This window comes from Haliotis rubra, unplaced genomic scaffold (assembly GCF_003918875.1).
Source record: "Haliotis rubra isolate DU_JTF1 unplaced genomic scaffold, ASM391887v1 Scf267, whole genome shotgun sequence".
Classification (NCBI taxonomy): Eukaryota; Metazoa; Mollusca; class Gastropoda; order Lepetellida; family Haliotidae; genus Haliotis; species Haliotis rubra.
In genome coordinates, this window is record NW_025766747.1 from 929763 (window position 1) to 953549 (window position 23787).

The window sequence follows — 23787 nt, forward strand, 5'->3', positions numbered from 1 at the left end:
CAAACGTACCTACCTGCCCCACGTTGTAGGTTAACAGATACGTGATCATTTTCTTAAGAAGGTGTGTATAAAAATGTCGAGTCAAAATTTATTGAACTGCAATGTGATCATCCTGCATTGAAGACAATCCTTTGTTTTTTATTTGTGTTAAACTGTGTGCCTCATTGTGTTTGAAAAACATCATTCATTTTAAATATATTTCAAAAGTTCATCTCAATCCAATATGTCCCTTACTCTTTGAAAATCCATATGGTTGCTCACTGAAGTAAAACTTGCATAAGAAAGAAAACACGTTTATGAGAGAGTTGATGCACAAATCCAGAGGGATGTTTAATAGCACACTTTCACGGAGAGTTACTGGTGGAAAAGTCTACGTTCAGAACAAAGAGCAAACCAGACTACTTCTATAACATATTGATAGTCCCCTAGCCGGAAACAAAGGGAACAGAATAAGCTTTACCCACCTCAGTGTAAAGGTTTTATACACAGAAAGTACTCGCGATTTAGCATGTGCCGTGGAACATCTGAGCTACTGAGCAACTGCCCTGAAACTTGGGTTATCGTAAGACCAAGTCGCCCCTCTGACAGGTGTTATTTAATGTAGTACTCTTCTCATGACCAAGAGCCATAATGACACAAGGCCAATGCAATAGAAAGTGGGTAAATGTTATATTTGGGATTACACATTCCCAGTAAAGTACTAACTCTAGTACCTTTCGGCGTTGAGTCCCTTCCGGGTTTCTAACGCCAATCTGAACGTGAGGCACCCGATTCCCGCACACAAAGTCAGTGTTGAGTTTAGTCTTACGCCGCACAGTCAGTGTTGAGTTTAGTCTTACGCCGCACAGTCATCTCATCCTACCAGGTACCCATTTACTGCAAGTAAATATTATAAGCATAGTCCTTTGCGATCAGTGCGATGCATCTCAGCCCCATTGACGTCTCTTAAATCAAAGGATATCAATAAAATATGAATGCGAATGCGGTGCAATAGATAAAAGGGTTAGTCATTTTCTTATATTGTGTTTTAAAGCTTGACCTTAGCTGGTTTACGACTGAAACCACATTCGAACATGAAGATATAATATTAATGATACTACTGTTTTCTGTTTAAACTTAGCCTCTTGTATGGTAGTTGAAGGAGTGGGTCAGATTGTTAGAGGCTCCGGTGCATGTGTACAGTAGTCGAACAGCTGTGATGTCAACACGACACAACACTTTGGACCGTCATTGTTTAGTTTCGTTATCTCATTACATGTAACCGTCTAACCATGTTCATTGCAGTCTTTCCGAGAATACAAGCCGTACCAGGAAGTTGGCAGTGTGCCAGCTGTATTTGTCACGTGTAGCTACAAGGTTAAGGTCAAGCCTTAAATAGCGCACAACACAGTTCTAAATATACATTTTATGGAAATTCCAACTTTAAACGTCGTGTTTACAGACTACGATTTGGTAATGAAACAAACTTCTATAGTTTTCTATCGTTTGCAGTGCTAAAGATTAACCAAGGTAAATTCATTTTGTTTTACGTGTACGAATTGGTCAATCAGGATGTGATTTCTAATGGCGTATGCGCTCGTGGATGTATTGCAGTTCTGTGATGATGTGTTCTACTTTCAGTCTTGCTGTGTCCTGTTCCCTCACCAGGAAACACATTTGGTTGTGTCGCTAGCTCTGTTGTCAGTAGTCAAATGTATGGTCTCTGTCACTATTTCGGGTAATTTCCAGAAGTTGTTTGCATCATGTTGATATTCTGTTAATACAGATAATATGTAAACAGTGGAATGGCTATATTGGGTCAGATAAAGCAAATTATGTGGGTAGACCTAAAGTTATATGTCCAATATTAATGTTTGCTTGATTAGCAAGTCTGAACATACCATGCATATCAACATAAAAAAATGTAACCCGTGAACTATTTTAAGAAACAAAATTAGAACCACCCTCACAAAGTTATTTCCCTTTGACGCTGTCAGTGGTGACAGCTATTGTCATGTCTACCCTCTTCTATCAGTGTGTAAAAAGGACAAAATGCAAGTACTGCTAAAATTCGAAATTTTTGCGAGTACTATGTGGCTGTAAATATATCAAACTGTTTAAAGAAGATATATGCCGCTTCTCGCAATATTCCGCCGGGGGACATTTCATGTCGATATTGTCTAATTATGGATAATGTCTTATTGTCGACTGTCTTATACTGAACCCAGGGCCTAGATTTTCGAAGCTAAGATAGTCGCAAGTTAATGTTAATGTATGGCATTTACGACTATCTTAGCGATAAGAGAGCTTCGAAAATCTAGGCCCAGGACTGCAAGTTTCTGCCACTTCCACCTTTTGTTAACCAATGAAAGCAAAAAATGTTTTTGATACTCCTGAAATGTAACATTTAAGACCAAGTGGAAAAAAAAATACCTGTATTTTTCGCAAATTGATAATTCCTAGCTATGATGTGAATAGAAATCGTGGTACAGAATGGACATGCGTCGGCGAAGCGACCCTCGACTCTACTTCCGGTACACCGACCCTCCTGACCCGTCGGATGACCCTCCCAGACTGTGTCTGCTTGATGTGTGCGTCAACATCGATCTGCTTGAAGCTCTCAAGGAACATCAGGACGTTAAAGGTTTGATGTCGCCCGTACGATTTCAATGAACGAAGGCGTTGACATTATTTCAGACATATCGCGGCCTTATGGAAAGCCGTTTTCACATTCATTAAGAAATACTGACATCTTAAATTGTTTTAGAGATATCTTGAATGAAAATAGAAATATTCTGAATTCAATTGAAGATATCTTGGATTGAATTGAAGGTATCTCGAACAGAGATAATTATAGATATCTGCAATAAATTTCATGATATCGCGAAACGAATTAAGGATATGATGAAGCATATCAATGATATCTTGAAAAGAATTGCTGATATCTTGAAATGAATTAAAGATATATCTAATAGAGATAATGTAATTGGTATTTTGTAATATCTTAAACACATTTAGAGATATCACGAAACATGTTATTGATATTTCTGTAACATTTTGAGATATCAGTAAATTAAATGGATATCAGACATTTATTAAAGGTATTTTCAATTATGTACTGACCCTACTCTTTGCTGACAGATAACATCCTCAGACAATACCATCAAATCATGCACCTCTCCCTGCTGCACGGGTTTCACGGTGTGCTTTCAATGTGCAATATCTGAATAGGCACATGTGCCTCTAGTATGGACTATGCTTCACACATAATTTTCATTGCAGATTATGGCGTTCTTCTTCGCATTCACTGGGACGAGACAGGAAACCCTGATGTAGACATGTCAACCCTCACACTCTCGCAGGTACCGACTGATAGTTCCTCAGGTGTTCTCAACACTGATTACGCCATAGGAATTTCCACTAATCACACTGTCTTGGAGAACTTCATTACAAAAATGTTCGCAACGTACAATATGAAACTGGTCGCGGTTCAGTACCCTCCAATGGTGCTGACATTTAAACACGGCCTTGATTCCGGCATCAGTAGGTTAACTTCAGATAAAACCAGACTGCATGGCTTTGTGAAAGAACTCATTACGCAGTGCACAGTCGCCAAGCACCAGATGCAGTTGAAGATAAACATGAAGAGAGGGTCTAAGGTAGTGTTGTCCCAGAGACACGCCTGTGGATGTTTTGGACATGAGCAAGGTAGCGACGGAGATTCGTGTGCTCTTCAGGCTGACAACAGCAGCCAGACGGACGAAAACCATTATGCAAGCATGTAAGTATAAACCCAGGCATGTGAGTACCCAAGCATAGGAGTGTATAGCCAAACATGAATACCCAGTTTGACATACCCCGGTCTAAGTGAGTGAGTTTAGTTTTACACCTCACTCAGCAATATTCCAGCTTGATGGCGGCGGTCTGTAAACAGTCGAGTCTGGGCCAAACAATCCAGTCATCAACAGCATGAGCATCGATCTACGCAATGGGGATACCAATTGTCAACCAAGTCAGCGAGCCTGACCACCCGATTCCGTTAGTTGCCTCTTACGAGCATATGAGTTACTGAAGATCAATTCTAACGGGTCTTCGCGGGTCATACCTAGTCTTAATTCAGTTGATTCAGCATGGTTCATATCTCCATAATTAAAATGACCCTTTCTAAACTTTTTGATTTCGTATAAGAATATTTAAATATATCTAGTTTCTAAAGTGACAGTTACAATTAGTATTTGTTTATACTTACAGGTCAAGATTTCGTATAAGAATATTTAAATATATCTAGTTTCTAAAGTGACAGTTACAAGTAGTATTTGTTCATACTTGCAGGTCAAGTCTTTCCACTATGTGCGATGACACAATAGAAGTGGATCACAAAGCTCCATCATCGGTAGAGGTGAGGTTTAAGACCGTGGAAAGCGAACTTGCCGAGCAGCGACACTTTATGGAGTCTCAGTTCTATGAACAAAAGGGACAAAACGAGGAAATCAAAGCGGCTCTGTTACAAATATCAGATGTTTTGGCACAGAAAGGTGAACAGGAGGAATCCCGACGAAAAGAGGAACCCCAACTAGCTAAGGATATTCTTGATGAACCAGATTTAATGCAATTTTCTTTGGAAACGGAGCCATCAAAATCCGAATCTATAGGACCGCAGGATGAGAGTGAGCACCAAACAGAAGTAAAGGTGCAGGGTAAGGGAGAGTCGCAAAGTGGAGAGGAACTTGTGGAGGAAGTCAACCGACATCAAATGAGAGACGAATCAGAAGAAGAAGAGTCGAACGTAAAGGTGACAGAAGTGGAAGAAGAGAACATGGTCAGTGAAGAGGAAGAAGAGAGTACGAATGACGACGAAGAGGTTGATGTAGAGAGTGAGTCAGGGGAAGAGTATTCCGAATATCACTACCAAAAGCGCAAAGGACCTATCATCAAAGAAATTGATGGCAATGAACTTAGAAGTTTGTCTCCTCCAAGAACGGAACAAGAAATGCGTTTTAGAACTTCCAAACACAAGCCGACTGTTTACAACGGCACCAACAGTCGTTCGACTTACTATTTAATTGGGAAATACCCACAAGCTTCACAACATAACAGTCAATCATCTGTGAAACAAAAGCAACCAACCACATACACAGGCAATGTGTACAACGATGACCTGTCAGGAGTGGATCCTTACAAGAATACAAGATATAAAACGCATACGTGTCCTCTTCATGGGAATTATTTTGCGACGCAGCAGACAGCTGCACCCCTCACTCGACCACAAAGACAAGCTGGAAGGATGACAGGCAGCCACGCCGGGGACCTGGATGATTTTGGATTAAGTGGACCGGTAAATGAAGACCTCTGGAGTGAGAGAGACGTGTATTCTGATCTACAGACGGATGAACTGAACTTTGACATCAGCAGAAGGGATCGCCGGAAGCAAGAATCGTATACCATAGATGGGCAAGTGTTTTTTAATATATGTACTGTGTATTGAATGTCAAAACACTTGATATAAATGTAATGAATGCCACTGTAGTAGCAGCTCTTCCGTCACTGTAATAGCCTAGTGCCTTGAAACATCGTACCTATTTACAGATCAAGTTGTTTTAGTATTATGTGATCTAAGATGAGAAATATTATGCATATACTGACAAAGTCATTGTTTTCAGACAAGTGATAATGACCAAGACCCGACTATGCGATGAACCAAACGGAGAGCAGCGGATGCAGACACTGTTGGAGAGCATGGTTGGAGAGCAGGACAGCGCGGACAGCAGCAGAATGTGGGAGAGTGTGGCGGAAGCTCAATGTGAAGGTACCGTTATTTCCCCTGGGGCTCCACGAAGCAGACATTAAAGAACGTTTCTGGCGCACCAATTAGATGTATGCAGTTGCGCAGAGTAGTTGGACTGGTGACTAAGTTTGGCAAGCTGGATTTGTGACAGTTTCTGGGGCCTTGGATCGGCTCTACATTGTTGCAGAAGTGCAACGTCATAAGTGTTTACTTGGCAGATGAGATTTTGCGCTCTGTAAACCGCCATTATTTTTAATATTCTGATAAATATCAACGAACAGATACAAAAATATATGTATATAGCATTAGTGAGTGACATTACAGATCTGGTCAATGCATGTTTTTGAAGCAGTAACAAACAAATTACAGACTCGAGCACTGTACCCAGCGTAGAGGCCGCCCTGGACACCGTCATCTGTATCGACACATCGGACAGCGTGAAGGGAGAAGCATTCCAGCAAATAACCACCATTCTCCACGACTTCATAAACGGTACGTTTGTACTCAGCTCCTTATGTCCCGTGATGACGTGCGGATTTTGTTATAAAAAGAAACTGGAAGCAAAGGAATTTTTTTCTTGCGAGTACTTCTTTCAGCTGGGATGCCAGCTAACCTATAACAGAGAGCTGAACAGATACACGTATTCGTTTTAGGTGGTAGTATTATTAGGCCCTTTCGGATTCATCGTTGTCAGCTCAGCTTGAATATAATGATGTACTGTAAATGAGTTACAGACAGAAATTGATTAAATTTTGTGTGGTGATGTGATAGTAAGATATGTTTGATGTACATTCAGGCATTGAGGATATCGCGGAACAATACGAAATGGAGGAAAATATCGCCCTGGTTACTTTTGGAGGTCGTGCCCGAGTGCTACACCAACTGTCAAATGACTACGGGAGTTTGAGGGATGCTATAGGTATGATGTCATGCCTTATCAGATAATGTGTGTTAATATGTAAAGTGAATGTGTCAGTCAGACGTCAGATTGTGTTTGCTTTCTTTGCTCTGAATGCATATTTAGAGGTATCCTGTTCTTGTGTATATCTAATGTGTATATGTTTGCCACCCAGATACCCTGAAGCCAGGAGGGCCATCCCCGCTGAATGAAGGGCTTCTGGTAGCGATGACGTGCACAGGAAGAGGTATGTACAACGCCGTCACCTACATGGCCGGTATATCGTTAGATGGGGTACACTTTGACGGAAGTTGTCAACCCTTAGTCTACATAATACATTTCAATTCTATGTAATCATATCTGCTGTCTGTATCTTAGTAAGCAGATTCTGTCGTCCTGTTTGATGGGCATTTTAGAAGTTGAGTTGATGAAGAATAATGACAATTATATGGATATACAACTTCTTTTATTCTGTGGAGGCGACGTTTCGACATAGGTTTTCATGCTGGAATATGTTACTATTTGTCTTCAGAAGACATACTTAACATCAGAGGGTGTTCATGCTGGAATATGTTACTATTTGTCTTCACGAGGAATACTTAACATCAGAGGGTTTTCATGCTGGAATATGTTACTATTTGTCTTCAGGAGGAATACTTAACATCAGAGAGTTTTCCTGCTGGAATATGTTACTATTTGTCTTCAGAAGAAATACTTAACATCAGAGGGTTTTCATGCTGGAATATGTTACTATTTGTCTTCAGTAGAATTACTTAACATCGGAGGGTTTTCATGCTGGTATATGTTACTATTTGTCTTCAGGATGAATGCTTAACATCAGAGAGTTTTCCTGCTGGAATATGTTACTATTTGTCTTCAGTAGAATTACTTAACATCAGAGGGTTTTCATGCTGGACTATGTTACTATTTGTCTTCACGAGGAATACTTAACATCAGAGGGTTTTCATGCTGGAATATGTTACTATTTGTCTTCAGGAGGAATACTTAACATCAGAGGGTTTTCATGCTGGAATATGTTACTATTTGTCTTCAGAAGAAATACTTAACATCAGAGGGTTTTCATGCTGGAATATGTTACTATTTGTCTTCAGAAGAAATACTTAATATCAGAGGGTTTTCACGCTGGAATATGTTACTATTTGTCTTCAGAAGGAATACTTAACATCAGAGGGTTTTCATGCTGGAATATGTTACTATTTGTCTCCAGGATGAATACTTAACATCAGAGAGTTTTCATGCTGGAATATGTTACTATTTGTCATCAGAAGGAATACTTAACATTTTCATGCTGGAATATGTTACTATTTGTCTTCAGAAGGAATACTTAACATCAGAGGGTTTTCATGCTGGAATATGTTACTATTTGTCTTCAGTAGAAATACTTAACATCGGAGGGTTTTCATGCTGGAATATGTTACTATTTGTCTTCCGAAGAAATACTTAACATCATAGGGGTTTCATGCAGGAATATGTTACTATTTGTCTTCAGAATAAATACTTAACATCAGAGGGTTTTCACGCTGGAATATGTTACTATTTGTCTTCAGGAGGAATACTTAACATCGGAGGCAGCCTGAAACTCCCACCAAGATTTATAATCATCACGGACGGTCTGGCCACAGGCACACTACCAGAGGCTGCGCAGGATGGACATGTGACTAGTGAACAGGTTAGCCCATTGATAATGCCTAGACATGGACTTGTGTACGGCTATGCTGGTGTTATAAACCGTTACGTGTCAATTCCACTGTTTCAGGAGAAGGCGGTCCTGACCCACACATTCAGCCAGTTGAGACAGAGACAGCCCGGGGATTATGTGCCACACCCAGTTGTGGTGGTCCCAGTGGGTCGGTCCGATATGGTTGGTACATTGTTCGTGAAGTTATGTGTAAAGATGAATAACCATCTTTAACTATATCAACCCGTGAAGGTCCGGGTTAGAATGTGCCTTGCTTTTAACCCATGCTTGTCGTGCGAGGCGTCTAACGGGATCGGCTGATCAGGCTCCCTTACTTGGTTGACATATGTCATCACTTCCCAATTGCGCAGATCGATGCTCATGCTGTTGATCACTGGATTGTCTGGCCCAGACTCGATTATTTACAGACCGCCGCCATCAAGCTGGAATATTGCTGAGTGAGGTGTAAAACTAAACTCACTCACTCACTTTAACTGTATCATGTTTAGTTGCATTGTGACAGTGTACCATTAAGGTATCATACGTTTGGGCTTTTAGAAAACAATTGCTATGGAAAGCAAATTTACAAAAGAGAATGTGGGTATATCAACCATGCACGGTATCAGTTTGCCATATGTGGTTCAACCAGAGAGATATTAAAAAAGTAAGCTTCAAAAATATGTACTGCTATACGTTACCTCGAGGAAGAATCTCCATGGCCTCAATACTTTCAAAGAAAGACATTCTGATTTCCCACTGTATAAACCATGATCAGCTATATCATATATCTGAAATTGTTTAAACGGGTTTCGTTGGGAGTGGATATTTATTACAACACGTGACATGTAATCCCTCACCACCTTGCTTGACATTTTCTATTTGATATATTCCCTGTTCAACTGTTAATCATTCCCCACCCAGAGTTTCCTGCTGTCAATGGGAAGGCTATGTGGAGGTATGCTGATTGAGGGCAGCGCCATCAGGAAGCTCTGCCGACATCAACGGCTGCATGTAAGTAGAGATGTTCAGACACCTGATATAATTGATCACATACTACTGACATTTGCCACTAAACGGACACATCCGTGCTGTTTGTTTTTATTTCTGAATTACCTTTGTAGAAACTTGCTGGGGATTCCTTGGAACTGATCAGAGACAAACGCATGGACTCTGCCATGTTTGAAGACTTGAGGTCAAGGCAACTGACCATCCAGCTTTCACCCGATACTAAACAGGACGAGATGGTAAGCTAAACGATGTGATATAAAGGAAGTTTATACATTCGATGGTGTAAGGCGTCAAGAGTCAAGTCAAGAGAAATGCACACAACTCTCGCCACACATAAGTTATGTGGGATGCATTTATATAATTAGCTGAACATCATGTGACGAGAGTAACCAGTGATGATGCGGTCAGGAATCAGCAACCCATGCTGAGTAATGGAATCATATGGTGTAGCTCACTGACTTGTTTCCATTTGCATAGTTGCATCCTCATGTCATCCTCGAAGTCATTATTTTCAGACCGTCGTCGTATTGGTGGGATATTGATACGTCTAACAAGAAACGAACAAATAAAACCTTGCTTAAAAAAACCTCTCCAGAGCACAACGTTTAATGCCACTGTACATCAGCGTACATCCCTTAGTGACTATACAACATTTACTTGTCTTTCTCCGCTGTGATGTTGCTGGAATAATGCTAAAAGCAGCGTGAAACTAAACTCACTCACTCACTCACTCACTCACTCACTTGTCTTTCTGACAAGAAGATACAACCTGATTAATGTCATAACAACTGCTTGTCTTCAGGAGGACGTTAGAGACCTTACACAGGAACATCTATACAAAGTGGCCATTGTTTACGGTTCCAAATACTCGTTTGCGAACATATACGAAGCTCCAAGTCTCCCCTCTTTGGGTACACGAGTAGTGCGCAGCCAAGACTGGGTGTGGGGCAACCAGGATACGGAAGGGGCGGGAACGATCATTAATCACGGACTGGACGCCAGTAAGTCGCTGTATTGAAACCAGAATCCTAACAGTTTAGATAGATTTGTAACAGTCGGTTATTGTTTATCGCAAATGACTGACAATCATGACAACCCTGACGGTATTTACCAAAACACTTTAAGTATATCGAGGGTTATATCATAATATTTCATTACATAGGATTATGGGGCGTTTTAGAACCGTCCACCGTTTGTCATCTCTGATGCTTAATAGTTTTCGTTGTACTAACTACGTCATCTTATTTACTGCCAGAGTACGTGTGGGTATACTGGGACAGCGGCCATCTTAATGTGTACAGATTTGGTCAAAATGGATGCTATGACGTCACTGAGGTACATGACCAACCGCGAGTCCTGGACGGCGGCGGAAACGTTGACGTCGGCTTGCAAGTAGAGAGAGGTCAGAGGCTGAGACAAAACAATGAAGTTAGATAACGTGTATATAGGACGACCATAAAGCCAAATACTTGTGTTCATTATGCGCACTTTCTACGTAACGTTCGTACCTTTCCTTGATCAGGCCCCAAATGTCCACATGTCTGACATATCTGACGACACACATAAGAGGTGGGACGTATATCAACATGAAAATACCTTTCAGTTATTCGATGATACGTGTAATATGTATGTCCATATGCTGGGGGTATGTCAGGACACTTCTGATTCATATCACGACACATATGGGTTATGTCAAGTTACATGTGGAGAGGTTGGGTAGCCTAGTGGTTAAAGCGTTCGCTCGGGTTCGATTCCCCACATGGGTACAATGTGTGAAGCCCATTTCTGTTGTCCCCCCCCCCCCTCTGGAATATTGCTAAAAGCGGCGTAAAACTAAACTCACTCACACACTCACTCAAGTTACATCTGATTTATATGACGATACACATGAGCTATACGATGATACATCTGATTCATATGACGATACATCTTAGTCATATGACGACACATCCAAAGTATGTAGTAGTTATATTAATGACTGTCCATACCAGGTCCTGATTGGCACATGACGTATGGAGACCAGGATGGCGGTCGTGGCGGTACAGGTGCCATCATCAGAGTAAACATGGATGGGAAAGTCATGGTAGGATGTGTCGCCATTCAACCATGTAATGTGAACTGTCTATAAGACAAATCTATTAGTAACAGTTTCTGGGACACATCAAACAAATGTGTAAATTTGCACAAGTAAATTAAAGACAAACGTCGTCCTCTGTCTTTTTTAGTCATTTAACATAATATATGTTTAACGGGGACGGCCCTCTGTCAACAAAACACAGCAGCGAGAGAGAGAGAGAGAGAGAGAGAGATCATATTTAAAAGTTATTGCAAATGGATTTTACAAAGCTTAATAGACATTAGTGAGGTTGATATTCTACACATAAGCTCTTCTGTTTTGTAGGTGCGGTGGCAGAACGGAAATATATATGTATACAGGTTCGGGGAAACCAACAAATTTGATTTATCTATCCGGTGAGTTCTCCGAAACGTATCCTTTCTTGTGAGTCGCTCCTCGCCCGGTTCACCTTGTTCGCCTTGTTACCATCCGTATGTCACGGTTCATGTCCGACATGCCAGTTCGCCTTCTTAATTGGAGTTCAATGGGTTTGATTCTTGAGGGATATCTCTTAAGTACTGTTGAAAGCAACGCTGAACCAAATTAGCTATCTCTCACTTTCACAGAGATCCTGTCGCTTGTCTTCTTGAGTCAACAGCTAAACCAGATGGTGAACAGCCAGCAAGACATGAACAGTTGTCGAGGACTGGACCAGGTACGTCTGGTAGATAGTATGAACAGTTACCTTTCACTGGACCAGGTACGTCTGGTAGATAGTATGAACAGTTTCCTTGCTCTGTACAACAAGGTAACACTGGTAGATAACATGAACAGTTACCTTTCACTGGAGCAGGTATGTCTGGTAGATAGCATGAACAGTTTCCTTGCTCTGAACAACAAGGTAACACTGGTAGATAACATGAACAGTTACCTTTCACTGGAGCAGGTACGTCTGGTAGATAGCATGAACAGTTTCCTTGCTCTGAACAACAAGGTAACACTGGTAGATAACATGAACAGTTACCTTGCACTGGACCAGGTACGTCTGGTAGATAGCATGAACAGTTACCTTGCTCTGTACAAGAAGGTAACACTGTTAGATAACATGAACAGTTACCTTTGACTGGAGCAGGTACGTCTGGTAGATAACATGAACAGTTACCTTTCACTGGAGCGGGTACGTCTGGTAGATAACATGAACAATTACCTTTCACTGGACCAGGTACGTCTGGTAGATAACATGAACAGTTACCTTTCACTGGAGCAGGTACGTCTGGTAGATAACATGAACAATTACCTTTCACTGGAGCAGGTATGTCTGGTAGATAGCATGAACAGATTCCTTGCTCTGAACAACAAGGTAACACTGGTAGATAACATGAACAGTTACCTTTCACTGGACCAGGTACGTCTGGTAGATAGCATGAACAGTTTCCTTGCTCTGAACAACAAGGTAACACTGGTAGATAACATGAACAGTTACCTTGCTCTGTACAACAAGGTAACATTGGTAGATAACATGAACAGTTACCTTTGACTGGAGCAGGTACGTCTGGTAGATAACATGAACAGTTACCTTTCACTGGAGCAGGTACGTCTGGTAGATAACATGAACAGTTACCTTTCACTGGAGCAGGTACGTCTGGTAGATAACATGAACAGTTACCTTGCTCTGTACAACAAGGTTACACTGGTAGATAACATGAACAATTACCTTTCACTGGAGCAGGTACGTCTGGTAGATAGCATGAACAGTTTCCTTGCTCTGTACAACAAGGTAACACTGGTAGATAACATGAACAGTTACTTTTCACTGGACCAGGTACGTCTGGTAGATAGTATGAACAGTTACCTAGCACCGTACAACAAGGTAACACTGGTAGATAACATGAACAGTTACCTTGCTCTGTACAACAAGGTAACACTGGTAGATAACATGAACAGTTACCTTTCACTGGACCAGGTACGTCTGGTAGATAGTATGAACAGTTACCTTGCACCGTACAACAAGGTAACACTGGTAGATAACATGAACAGTTACCTTGCTCTGTACAACAAGGTAACACTGGTAGATAACATGAACAGTTACTTTTCACTGGACCAGGTACGTCTGGTAGATAGTATGAACAGTTACCTTCAGCACCGTACAACAAGGTAACACTGGTAGATAACATGAACAGTTACCTTGCTCTGATCAACAAACAGTAACACTGGTAGATAACATGAACAGTTACCTTGCTCTGTACAACAAGGTAACACTGGTAGATAACATGAACAGTTACCTTTCACTGGACCAGGTACGTCTGGTAGATAACATGAACAGTTACCTTTCACTGGAGCAGGTACGTCTGGTAGATAACATGAACAGTTACCTTTCACTGGAGCAGGTAAGTCTGGTAGATAGCATGAACAGTTACCTTGCTCTGTACAAGGTAACACTGGTAGATAACATGAACAGTTACCTTTCGCTGGACCAGGTACGTCTGGTAGATAGCATAAACAGTTACCTTTCACTGGACCAGGTACGTCTGGTAGATAACATGAACAGTTACCTTTCACTGGAGCAGGTACGTCTGGTAGATAGCATGAAAAATTACCTTGCTCTGTACAACAAGGTAACACTGGTAGATAACATGAACAGTTACCTTTCACTGGACCAGGTACGTCTGGTAGATAGTATGAACAGTTACCTAGCACCGTACAACAAGGTAACACTGGTAGATAACATGAACAGTTACCTTGCTCTGTACAACAAGGTAACACTGGTAGATAACATGAACAGTTACTTTTCACTGGACCAGGTACGTCTGGTAGATAGTATGAACAGTTACCTAGCACCGTACAACAAGGTAACACTGGTAGATAACATGAACAGTTACCTTGCTCTGAACAACAAGGTAACACTGGTAGATAACATGAACAGTTACCTTGCTCTGTACAACAAGGTAACACTGGTAGATAACATGAACAGTTACCTTTCACTGGACCAGGTACGTCTGGTAGATAACATGAACAGTTACCTTTCACTGGAGCAGGTACGTCTGGTAGATAGCATGAACAGTTACCTTTCACTGGAGCAGGTAAGCCTGGTAGATAGCATGAACAGTTACCTTGCTCTGTACAAGGTAGCACTGGTAGATAACATGAACAGTTACCTTTCACTGGACCAGGTACGTCTGGTAGATAGCATGAACAGTTACCTTTCACTGGACCAGGTACGTCTGGTAGATAACATGAACAGTTACCTTTCACTGGAGCAGGTACGTCTGGTAGATAGCATGAAAAATTACCTTGCTCTGTACAACAAGGTAACACTGGTAGATAACATGAACAGTTACCTTTCACTGGACCAGGTACGTCTGGTAGATAGCATAAACAGTTACCTTTCACTGGAGCATGTACGTCTGGTAGATAACATGAACAGTTACCTTTCACTGGAGCAGGTACGTCTGGTAGATAGCATGAACAGTTACCTTTTACTGGAGCAGGTACGTCTGGTAGATAACATAAACAGTTATATTTTGCTTGACGAGAAACGTCTATTAGATAACATGACCAGTTACGCATTCGATAAAGAATTAATCTGGACATATGGAACTGATATGTTTGATGTATAGCATGTTGCCATGTGACCTGCAGAACAACACATAGCCCGAGTGGCTGACAGCTATCTGTGGCAGAGGGAGGACAAGCAGCGAGGGTGGCAGGACTACTCTCCGTCCGACAGTGACAGAATAACTTCAGCCTACAAGAAACGTTCTGAAGGTTCTTGCCTGCTTCAGAGAAACAATGAAAGGTGACAACATTCCTTGTCATTCGGACATTGCTATGTGAGGGAATATCACAGAGTCATATCGTAATTTACAACAATGAAAGGCGATAACATTCCTTGTCATTCCGACATTGCTATGTGAGGGAATATCACAGAGTCATATCGTAATTGACAACAATGAAAGGTGATAACATTCCTTGTCATTCCGACATTGCTATGTGAGGGAATATCACAGAGTCATATCGTAATTGACAACAATGAAAGGTGATAACATTCCTTGTCATTCGGACATTGCTATGTGAGGGAATATCACAGAGTCATATCGTAATTTACAACAATGAAAGGCGATAACATTCCTTGTCATTCCGACATTGCTATGTGAGGGAATATCACAGAGTCATATCGTAATTGACAACAATGAAAGGTGATAACATTCCTTGTCATTCCGACATTGCTATGTGAGGGAATATCACAGAGTCATATCGTAATTGACAACAATGAAAGGTGATAACATTCCTTGTCATTCCGACATTGCTATGTGAGGGAATATCACAGAGTCATATCGTAATTGACAACAATGAAAGGTGATAACATTCCTTGTCATTCCGACATTGCTATGTGAGGGAATATCATATCGTAATTTACAAGAGTCATATCGTAATTTACAAGAAGGCCAAACATCATACTGTTTCAGTGAAACCTTAAATCAGAAGAACAAATCTTTATCCTGGAAACGGTATCACTAATGCATCACAGTCTCTCATACCACCTTTCACAGGGATGTTGCCATTGCCATATGGGCTTCTAAATGTTTTCTTTTCCACCCTTAGCTACAGAGTTATGTTCAAGTCTATGCAAGAAAAGTCAATTACAAACCAGTCAACCGTTCGGATCAGGAAACGAGCTATAGGTAATGTTTTGAAGGCCACACACAATTGATACATGTATTGGAAAATACATAGATAACTCACATGTGCACATTCTGATTCTGTGATGTGGAAACAATAAGTATTATTTGACCAATAACCATAATAGACTTTCTATTAATTATTTCAAGGCATTCTTCCTAAATCTTAGAAAAGATAAAATTGCTGAAGGCTGATGTTTACACGCCTTGAAGTGATACTAGTCTCTAAGAAGTGTGCAGGAAGGACATCTCCGACAAGGAAATAAGTTCGCATCTATACAAAACAACACAACTCCTGATGTGTTTATAACTTTAAACGTAGTCAGGATTTGTTGAACGAGTAATCGGACATGTTTGCCTCCTCGTGTGTAGTCTCTGTTGTCATGTTTGGTTATTTTCAGAATGATCGAGGGGACCAGTCTGATGTTTTCGTAGTACGCCAACAAGAGCTTTTCATTTAATCATTTCGTGTGCTCAGACCGTAATTAGAGTGCAGTGATAAACTGACCTGTCGCTAATCAAACCCCAGTACAGGATGGTAAGCTTTCCTTCCTGCTGCTGTCACAGCGACAGTCATGATTCATTTTAGTTGTGTACAATGTGTTTGGTCAGTGCTAAAATAATCACATGTCAGTTTTATTTGTGAACACTAAAAAATGCCTATAAACCTTTAATGTACGTGTACACGTAACAGTGACTGATTACACGACTCAAAGCATGCATCAATGTATCACTGAGCACAAACGTTTAAGTTTAGCCTAGATGATATCCTAGAATAAAACTACACAAAACCTATATCTTACACATTACTACATATTTGTGTTTAATTTTATGCAAATATTCCATATAGATTATGAGCTGACATGCTGCAACATTCTTGTATTTCACATAAACGTTCAAAGCTTAGTTGTCATGTAATATAGTCACCATAGACATTGTATAGGGACACAAAATAAGAATCTTTGGAGGAAAAGAAGCGGGGTTTACCTGAGATTGTTGTGTTGTAGACAGGATATTTTTTTTTATCTCTACAGTTCATGTCAGTTAATTCTCTGAAGGGTGTAGCCAAACAATTTCATTCCTTTTTACGACATATTTGATTCAGGACATCAAGCACGTCCCAAAACATTGTTCCGTTTTTTCAAATATTTTTTGCATTTTGTCCTCACAATAGTAACGACGGATTTTTTCTGGGATTGTTTCAATCGTATTTTATTGTCCAAAAAGACAACGGAATTGGACACAAGTGCACTACTTACTGTCGCCTTCTCCCCATCTGTTAGATAACTGGTTATGATTTAGAATCATGTGCGCTATTATTCTTATGACCACATGCTTTATCATTGCGTTATGCTTTTGTCGATTTTTCCTAATTGCAAATGAACAAACATATATTATGTATTTTTCAATCTATGCGTGAAATAAAGATGAAACATTGAACATGTATCTGTTGTATGTATGTGACACATTGTTTGGATAACAATGACTTGCTGCTGGAACTTCCAGTCAACAATGTCGCGGAGGATTCTGTTAGATCATTCCATCCGCCGACTCGCTGATCACATATCAAGCTCCCTCTCTGTTGCAGTCGCTGTTGTTTACTAATGGAAGACACTGTAACAATCCTGTGCATTATTTTGTTTGCGGATTTCCTGCTGAGACATCGCAAGAAGACAGGATGTTGCTACTTCTACTATGGGACATTCAATCCTGCTGTTGATCACTGGATTGTCTGGTCCAGACTCGACTATTTACAGATCGCCGCCACATAGCAAGAATATGTCTGAGCGCAGCGTTAAACAACAAACAAACCAATCCTATCCAGCATATATACACTCCAAGTACACGCGTGTCTGCACGTATCTCATGGCATCACATTTTGTACACAACTGTAAAATTCACGTTTTAGTGTCTACGTTTAACGTTATCCCAACATGTAACATTTATTCCGACAAAAGGCAGCAGGCTGTAAAGTTTAGTCATCTATTCATGACATCATCCAGTTCATGATCCGACAGCTATCACAAACTCCAGCTGAACAGATGTGTAACAATGAACTGACCCACGTGTAACAATGAACTGACCAACGTGTAACAATGGACTGACCCACGTTAACTGATGCAAGACGTAATTCCACATGTACATTTTCAGTACATTTAACACAAATTCTAAAAACAAAATTTAAAGAATAGACATGTTGTTTTCAAACCGGATTAAACAAATATATGATGTTTGCACTTGACAGATCTGGAATCGCTTGTCAGCTCCGTCGCATTAGGTACGAAAAACAACACATGGTCAGTAAAATCATGCCATTTATCAGACGTGACACATATGTTTTCAGAGTACACAGGACCGCCACAGGTTAGAGCGTCCGCCTGGAGAGCGGAAGATCGCGGGTTCGACCCCGGCCGCGTCATACCTAAAGACGTTAAAATGTGGTACTTGTTGATCCCTGCCTGGCGCTCGGCATTAATTGGTACAACAAGGACTGGTCGGCTAGCGGCTGACAGTTCAGCAGGTTCCCCTTTAACCCTCAGATACACAGGCACATCTTATATATCCACTGACAATTCAGCAAGTTCCCCTTTGACCTTCAGGTACACATGCACATCTAATATATCCACTGACAGTTCTACAGGTTCCCCTTTAACCCACAGATACACAGTACATCTAATATATCCACTGACAGTTCTACAGGTTCCCCTTTAACCCACAGATACACAGCACATCTTATATATCCACTGTCAGTTCTACAGGTTCCCCTTTGACCTTCAGGTACACATGCACATCTAATATATCCACTGTCAGTTCTACAGGTTCCCCTTTGACCTTCAGGTACACATGCACATCTAATATATCCACTGACAGTTCTGCAGGTTCCCCTTTAACCCACAGATACACAGCACATCTAATATATCCACTGACAGTTCTACAGGTTCCCCTTTAGACCACAGCACATCTCCAGATACACAGCACATCTTATATATCCACTGTCAGTTCTACAGGTTCCCCTTTGACCTTCAGGTACACATGCACATCTAATATATCCACTGTCAGTTCTACAGGTTCCCCTTTGACCCACAGATACACAGCACATCTTATATATCCACTGACAGTTCTACAGGTTCCCCTTTAACCCTCAGATACACAGCACATCTTATATATCCACTGTCAGTTCTACAGGTTCCCCTTTGACCTTCAGGTACACATGCACATCTAATATATCCACTGACAGTTCAGCAGGTTCCCCTTTAACCCACAGATACACAGCACATCTTATATATCCACTGACAGTTCTACAGGTTCCCCTTTGATCTTCAGGTACACATGCACATCTAATATATCCACTTACAGTTCTACAGGTTCCCCTTTAACCCACAGATACACAGCACATCTAATATATCAACTGACAGTTCTACAGGTTCCCCTTTAACCCACAGATACACAGCACATCTTATATATCCACTGACAGTTCTACAGGTTCCCCTTTGATCTTCAGGTACACATGCACATCTAATATATCCACTGACAGTTCTACAGGTTCCCCTTTGATCTTCAGGTACACAGCACATCTTATATATCCACTGACAGTTCTACAGGTTCCCCTTTGATCTTCAGGTACACATGCACATCTAATATATCCACTGACAGTTCTACAGGTTCCCCTTTAACCCACAGATACACAGCACATCTAATATATCCACTGACAGTTCTACAGGTTCCCCTTTAACCCTCAGATACACATGCACATCTTATATATCCACTGACAGTTCTACAGGTTCCCCTTTAACCCTCAGATGCACAGTACATCTTATATATCCACTGACAGTTCTGCAGGTTCCCCTTTAACCCACAGATACACAGCACATCTTATATATCCACTGACAGTTCTACAGGTTCCCCTTTAACCCTCAGATACACAGCACATCTTATATATCCACTGTCAGTTCTACAGGTTCCCCTTTGACCTTCAGGTACACATGCACATCTTATATCCACTGACAGTTCTACAGGTTCCCCTTTGACCTTCAGGTACACATGCAAATCTAATATGTCCACTGACAGTTCTACAGGTTCCCCTTTAACCCACAGATACACAGTACATCTAATATATCCACTGACAGTTCTACAGGTTCCCCTTTAACCCTCAGATACACAGCACATCTAATATATCCACTGACAGTTCTACAGGTTCCCCTTTAACCCTCAGATACACAGCACATCTAATATATCCACTGACAGTTCTACAGGTTCCCCTTTGACCTTCAGGTACACATGCACATCTAATATATCCACTGACAGTTCTACAGGTTCCCCTTTGATCCTCAGATACACAGCACATCTAATATATCCACTGACAGTTCTACAGGTTCCCCTTTGATCTTCAGGTACACATGCACATCTAATATATCCACTGACAGTTCTACAGGTTCCCCTTTAACCCACAGATACACAGCACATCTAATATATCCACTGACAGTTCTACAGGTTCCCCTTTGATCTTCAGGTACACAGCACATCTAATATATCCACTGACAGTTCTACAGGTTCCCCTTTGATCTTCAGGTACACAGCACATCTAATATATCCACTGACAGTTCTACAGGTTCCCCTTTGATCTTCAGGTACACAGCACATCTAATATATCCACTGACAGTTCTACAGGTTCCCCTTTGACCTTCAGGTACACATGCACATCTAATATATCCACTGACAGTTCTACAGGTTCCCCTTTAACCCACAGATACACAGCACATCTAATATATCCACTGACAGTTCTACAGGTTCCCCTTTGACCTTCAGGTACACAGCACATCTTATATATCCACTGACAGTTCTACAGGTTCCCCTTTGACCTTCAGGTACACATGCACATCTTATATGTCCACTGACAGTTCTCCAGGTTCCCCTTTAACCCACAGATACACAGTACATCTAATATATCCACTGACAGTTCTACAGGTTCCCCTTTAACCCTCAGATACACAGCACATCTATTATATCCACTGACAGTTCTACAGGTTCCCCTTTAACCCTCAGATACACAGCACATCTAATATATCCACTGACAGTTCTACAGGTTCCCCTTTGATCTTCAGGTACACATGCACATCTAATATATCCACTGACAGTTCTACAGGTTCCCCTTTAACCCACAGATACACAGCACATCTAATATATCCACTGACAGTTCTACAGGTTCCCCTTTGATCTTCAGGTACACAGCACATCTAATATATCCACTGACAGTTCTACAGGTTCCCCTTTGATCTTCAGGTACACATGCACATCTAATATATCCACTGACAGTTCTACAGGTTCCCCTTTGATCTTCAGGTACACAGCACATCTAATATATCCACTGACAGTTCTACAGGTTCCCCTTTGACCTTCAGGTACACATGCACATCTAATATATCCACTGACAGTTCTACAGGTTCCCCTTTAACCCACAGATACACAGCACATCTAATATATCCACTGACAGTTCTACAGGTTCCCCTTTGACCTTCAGGTACACAGCACATCTTATATATCCACTGACAGTTCTACAGGTTCCCCTTTGACCTTCAGGTACACATGCACATCTAATATATCCACTGACAGTTCTACAGGTTCCCCTTTAACCCACAGATACACAGTACATCTTATATATCCTTCAGGTACACATGCACATCTAATATATCCACTGACAGTTCTACAGGTTCCCCTTTGACCTTCAGGTACACATGCACATCTAATATATCCACTGACAGTTCTACAGGTTCCCCTTTGATCTTCAGGTACACATGCACATCTAATATATCCACTGACAGTTCTACAGGTTCCCCTTTGACCTTCAGGTACACATGCACATCTAATATATCCACTGACAGTTCTACAGGTTCCCCTTTGATCTTCAGGTACACAGCACATCTAATATATCCACTGACAGTTCTACAGGTTCCCCTTTGATCTTCAGGTACACATGCACATCTAATATATCCACTGACAGTTCTACAGGTTCCCCTTTAACCCACAGATACACAGCACATCTAATATATCCACTGACAGTTCTACAGGTTCCCCTTTGATCTTCAGGTACACATGCACATCTAATATATCCACTGACAGTTCTACAGGTTCCCCTTTAACCCACAGATACACAGCACATCTAATATATCCACTGACAGTTCTACAGGTTCCCTTTGACCTTCAGGTACACAGCACATCTTATATATCCACTGACAGTTCTACAGGTTCCCTTTGACCTTCAGGTACACATGCACATCTTATATATCCACTGACAGTTCTCCAGGTTCCCTTTAACCCACAGATACACAGTACATCTAATATATCCACTGACAGTTCTACAGGTTCCCTTTAACCCTCTCAGATACACAGCACATCTAATATATCCACTGACAGTTCTACAGGTTCCCTTTGATCTTCAGGTACACATGCACATCTAATATATCCACTGACAGTTCTACAGGTTCCCCTTTAACCCACAGATACACAGCACATCTAATATATCCACTGACAGTTCTACAGGTTCCCCTTTGATCTTCAGGTACACAGCACATGTAATATATCCACTGACAGTTCTACAGGTTCCCCTTTGATCTTCAGGTACACATCACATCTAATATATCCACTGACAGTTCTACAGGTTCCCCTTTGATCTTCAGGTACACAGCACATCTAATATATCCACTGACAGTTCTACAGGTTCCCCTTTGACCTTCAGGTACACATGCACATCTAATATATCCACTGACAGTTCTACAGGTTCCCCTTTAACCCACAGATACACAGCACATCTAATATATCCACTGACAGTTCTACAGGTTCCCCTTTGACCTTCAGGTACACAGCACATCTTATATATCCACTGACAGTTCTACAGGTTCCCCTTTGACCTTCAGGTACACATGCACATCTAATATATCCACTGACAGTTCTACAGGTTCCCCTTTAACCCACAGATACACAGTACATCTTATATATCCACTGACAGTTCTACAGGTTCCCCTTTGACCTTCAGGTACACATGCACATCTAATATATCCACTGACAGTTCTACAGGTTCCCCTTTGACCTTCAGGTACACATGCACATCTAATATATCCACTGACAGTTCTACAGGTTCCCCTTTGACCTTCAGGTACACATGCACATCTAATATATCCACTGACAGTTCTACAGGTTCCCCTTTGATCTTCAGGTACACAGCACATCTAATATATCCACTGACAGTTCTACAGGTTCCCCTTTGATCTTCAGGTACACATGCACATCTAATATATCCACTGACAGTTCTACAGGTTCCCCTTTAACCCACAGATACACAGCACATCTAATATATCCACTGACAGTTCTACAGGTTCCCCTTTGATCTTCAGGTACACATGCACATCTAATATATCCACTGACAGTTCTACAGGTTCCCCTTTAACCCACAGATACACAGTACATCTAATATATCCACTGACAGTTCTACAGGTTCCCCTTTGATCTTCAGGTACACATGCACATCTAATATATCCACTGACAGTTCTACAGGTTCCCCTTTGACCTTCAGGTACACATGCACATCTAATATATCCACTGACAGTTCTACAGGTTCCCCTTTGACCTTCAGATACACATGCACATCTTATATATCCACTGACAGTTCTACAGGTTCCCCTTTGACCC

The 23787-nt window shown here is 41.1% G+C and overlaps 1 protein-coding gene and 1 long non-coding RNA gene across 4 annotated transcripts; one reads left to right on the plus strand and one right to left on the minus strand.

Annotated features, from left to right (window-relative positions):
• Nucleotides 1-1374: 1374 nt before the first annotated feature.
• On the plus strand, nucleotides 1375-17544 carry LOC124280402. 3 transcript variants are annotated; one of them, XM_046716311.1, is made up of 20 exons: nucleotides 1375-1452; nucleotides 2458-2623; nucleotides 3262-3760; nucleotides 4312-5430; nucleotides 5640-5785; nucleotides 6134-6256; nucleotides 6561-6683; nucleotides 6838-6909; nucleotides 8231-8352; nucleotides 8440-8544; nucleotides 9283-9372; nucleotides 9483-9605; nucleotides 10172-10370; nucleotides 10625-10771; nucleotides 11361-11452; nucleotides 11771-11841; nucleotides 12052-12140; nucleotides 15065-15221; nucleotides 16028-16107; nucleotides 16506-17544. In XM_046716311.1, exons 1-20 carry the CDS (start codon nucleotides 1408-1410, stop codon nucleotides 16508-16510), a joined length of 3573 nt encoding a protein of 1190 aa, XP_046572267.1. In that variant the 5' UTR covers nucleotides 1375-1407; the 3' UTR covers nucleotides 16511-17544. The 3 variants fall into 3 exon arrangements, with proteins under 3 accessions (XP_046572267.1, XP_046572268.1, XP_046572269.1); XM_046716312.1 differs by having other exon boundaries at nucleotides 1403-1509; XM_046716313.1 differs by lacking the exon at nucleotides 1375-1452 and adding an exon at nucleotides 1584-1717.
• On the minus strand, nucleotides 12433-15006 carry LOC124280403. Its single transcript, XR_006899673.1, has 8 exons — nucleotides 14764-15006; nucleotides 14401-14490; nucleotides 14071-14115; nucleotides 13326-13418; nucleotides 13140-13184; nucleotides 12909-13091; nucleotides 12816-12860; nucleotides 12433-12494 (listed from the first exon to the last, which is right to left on the minus strand). It is a non-coding gene; the product is annotated as an uncharacterized LOC124280403 (long non-coding RNA).
• Nucleotides 17545-23787: the final 6243 nt, after the last annotated feature.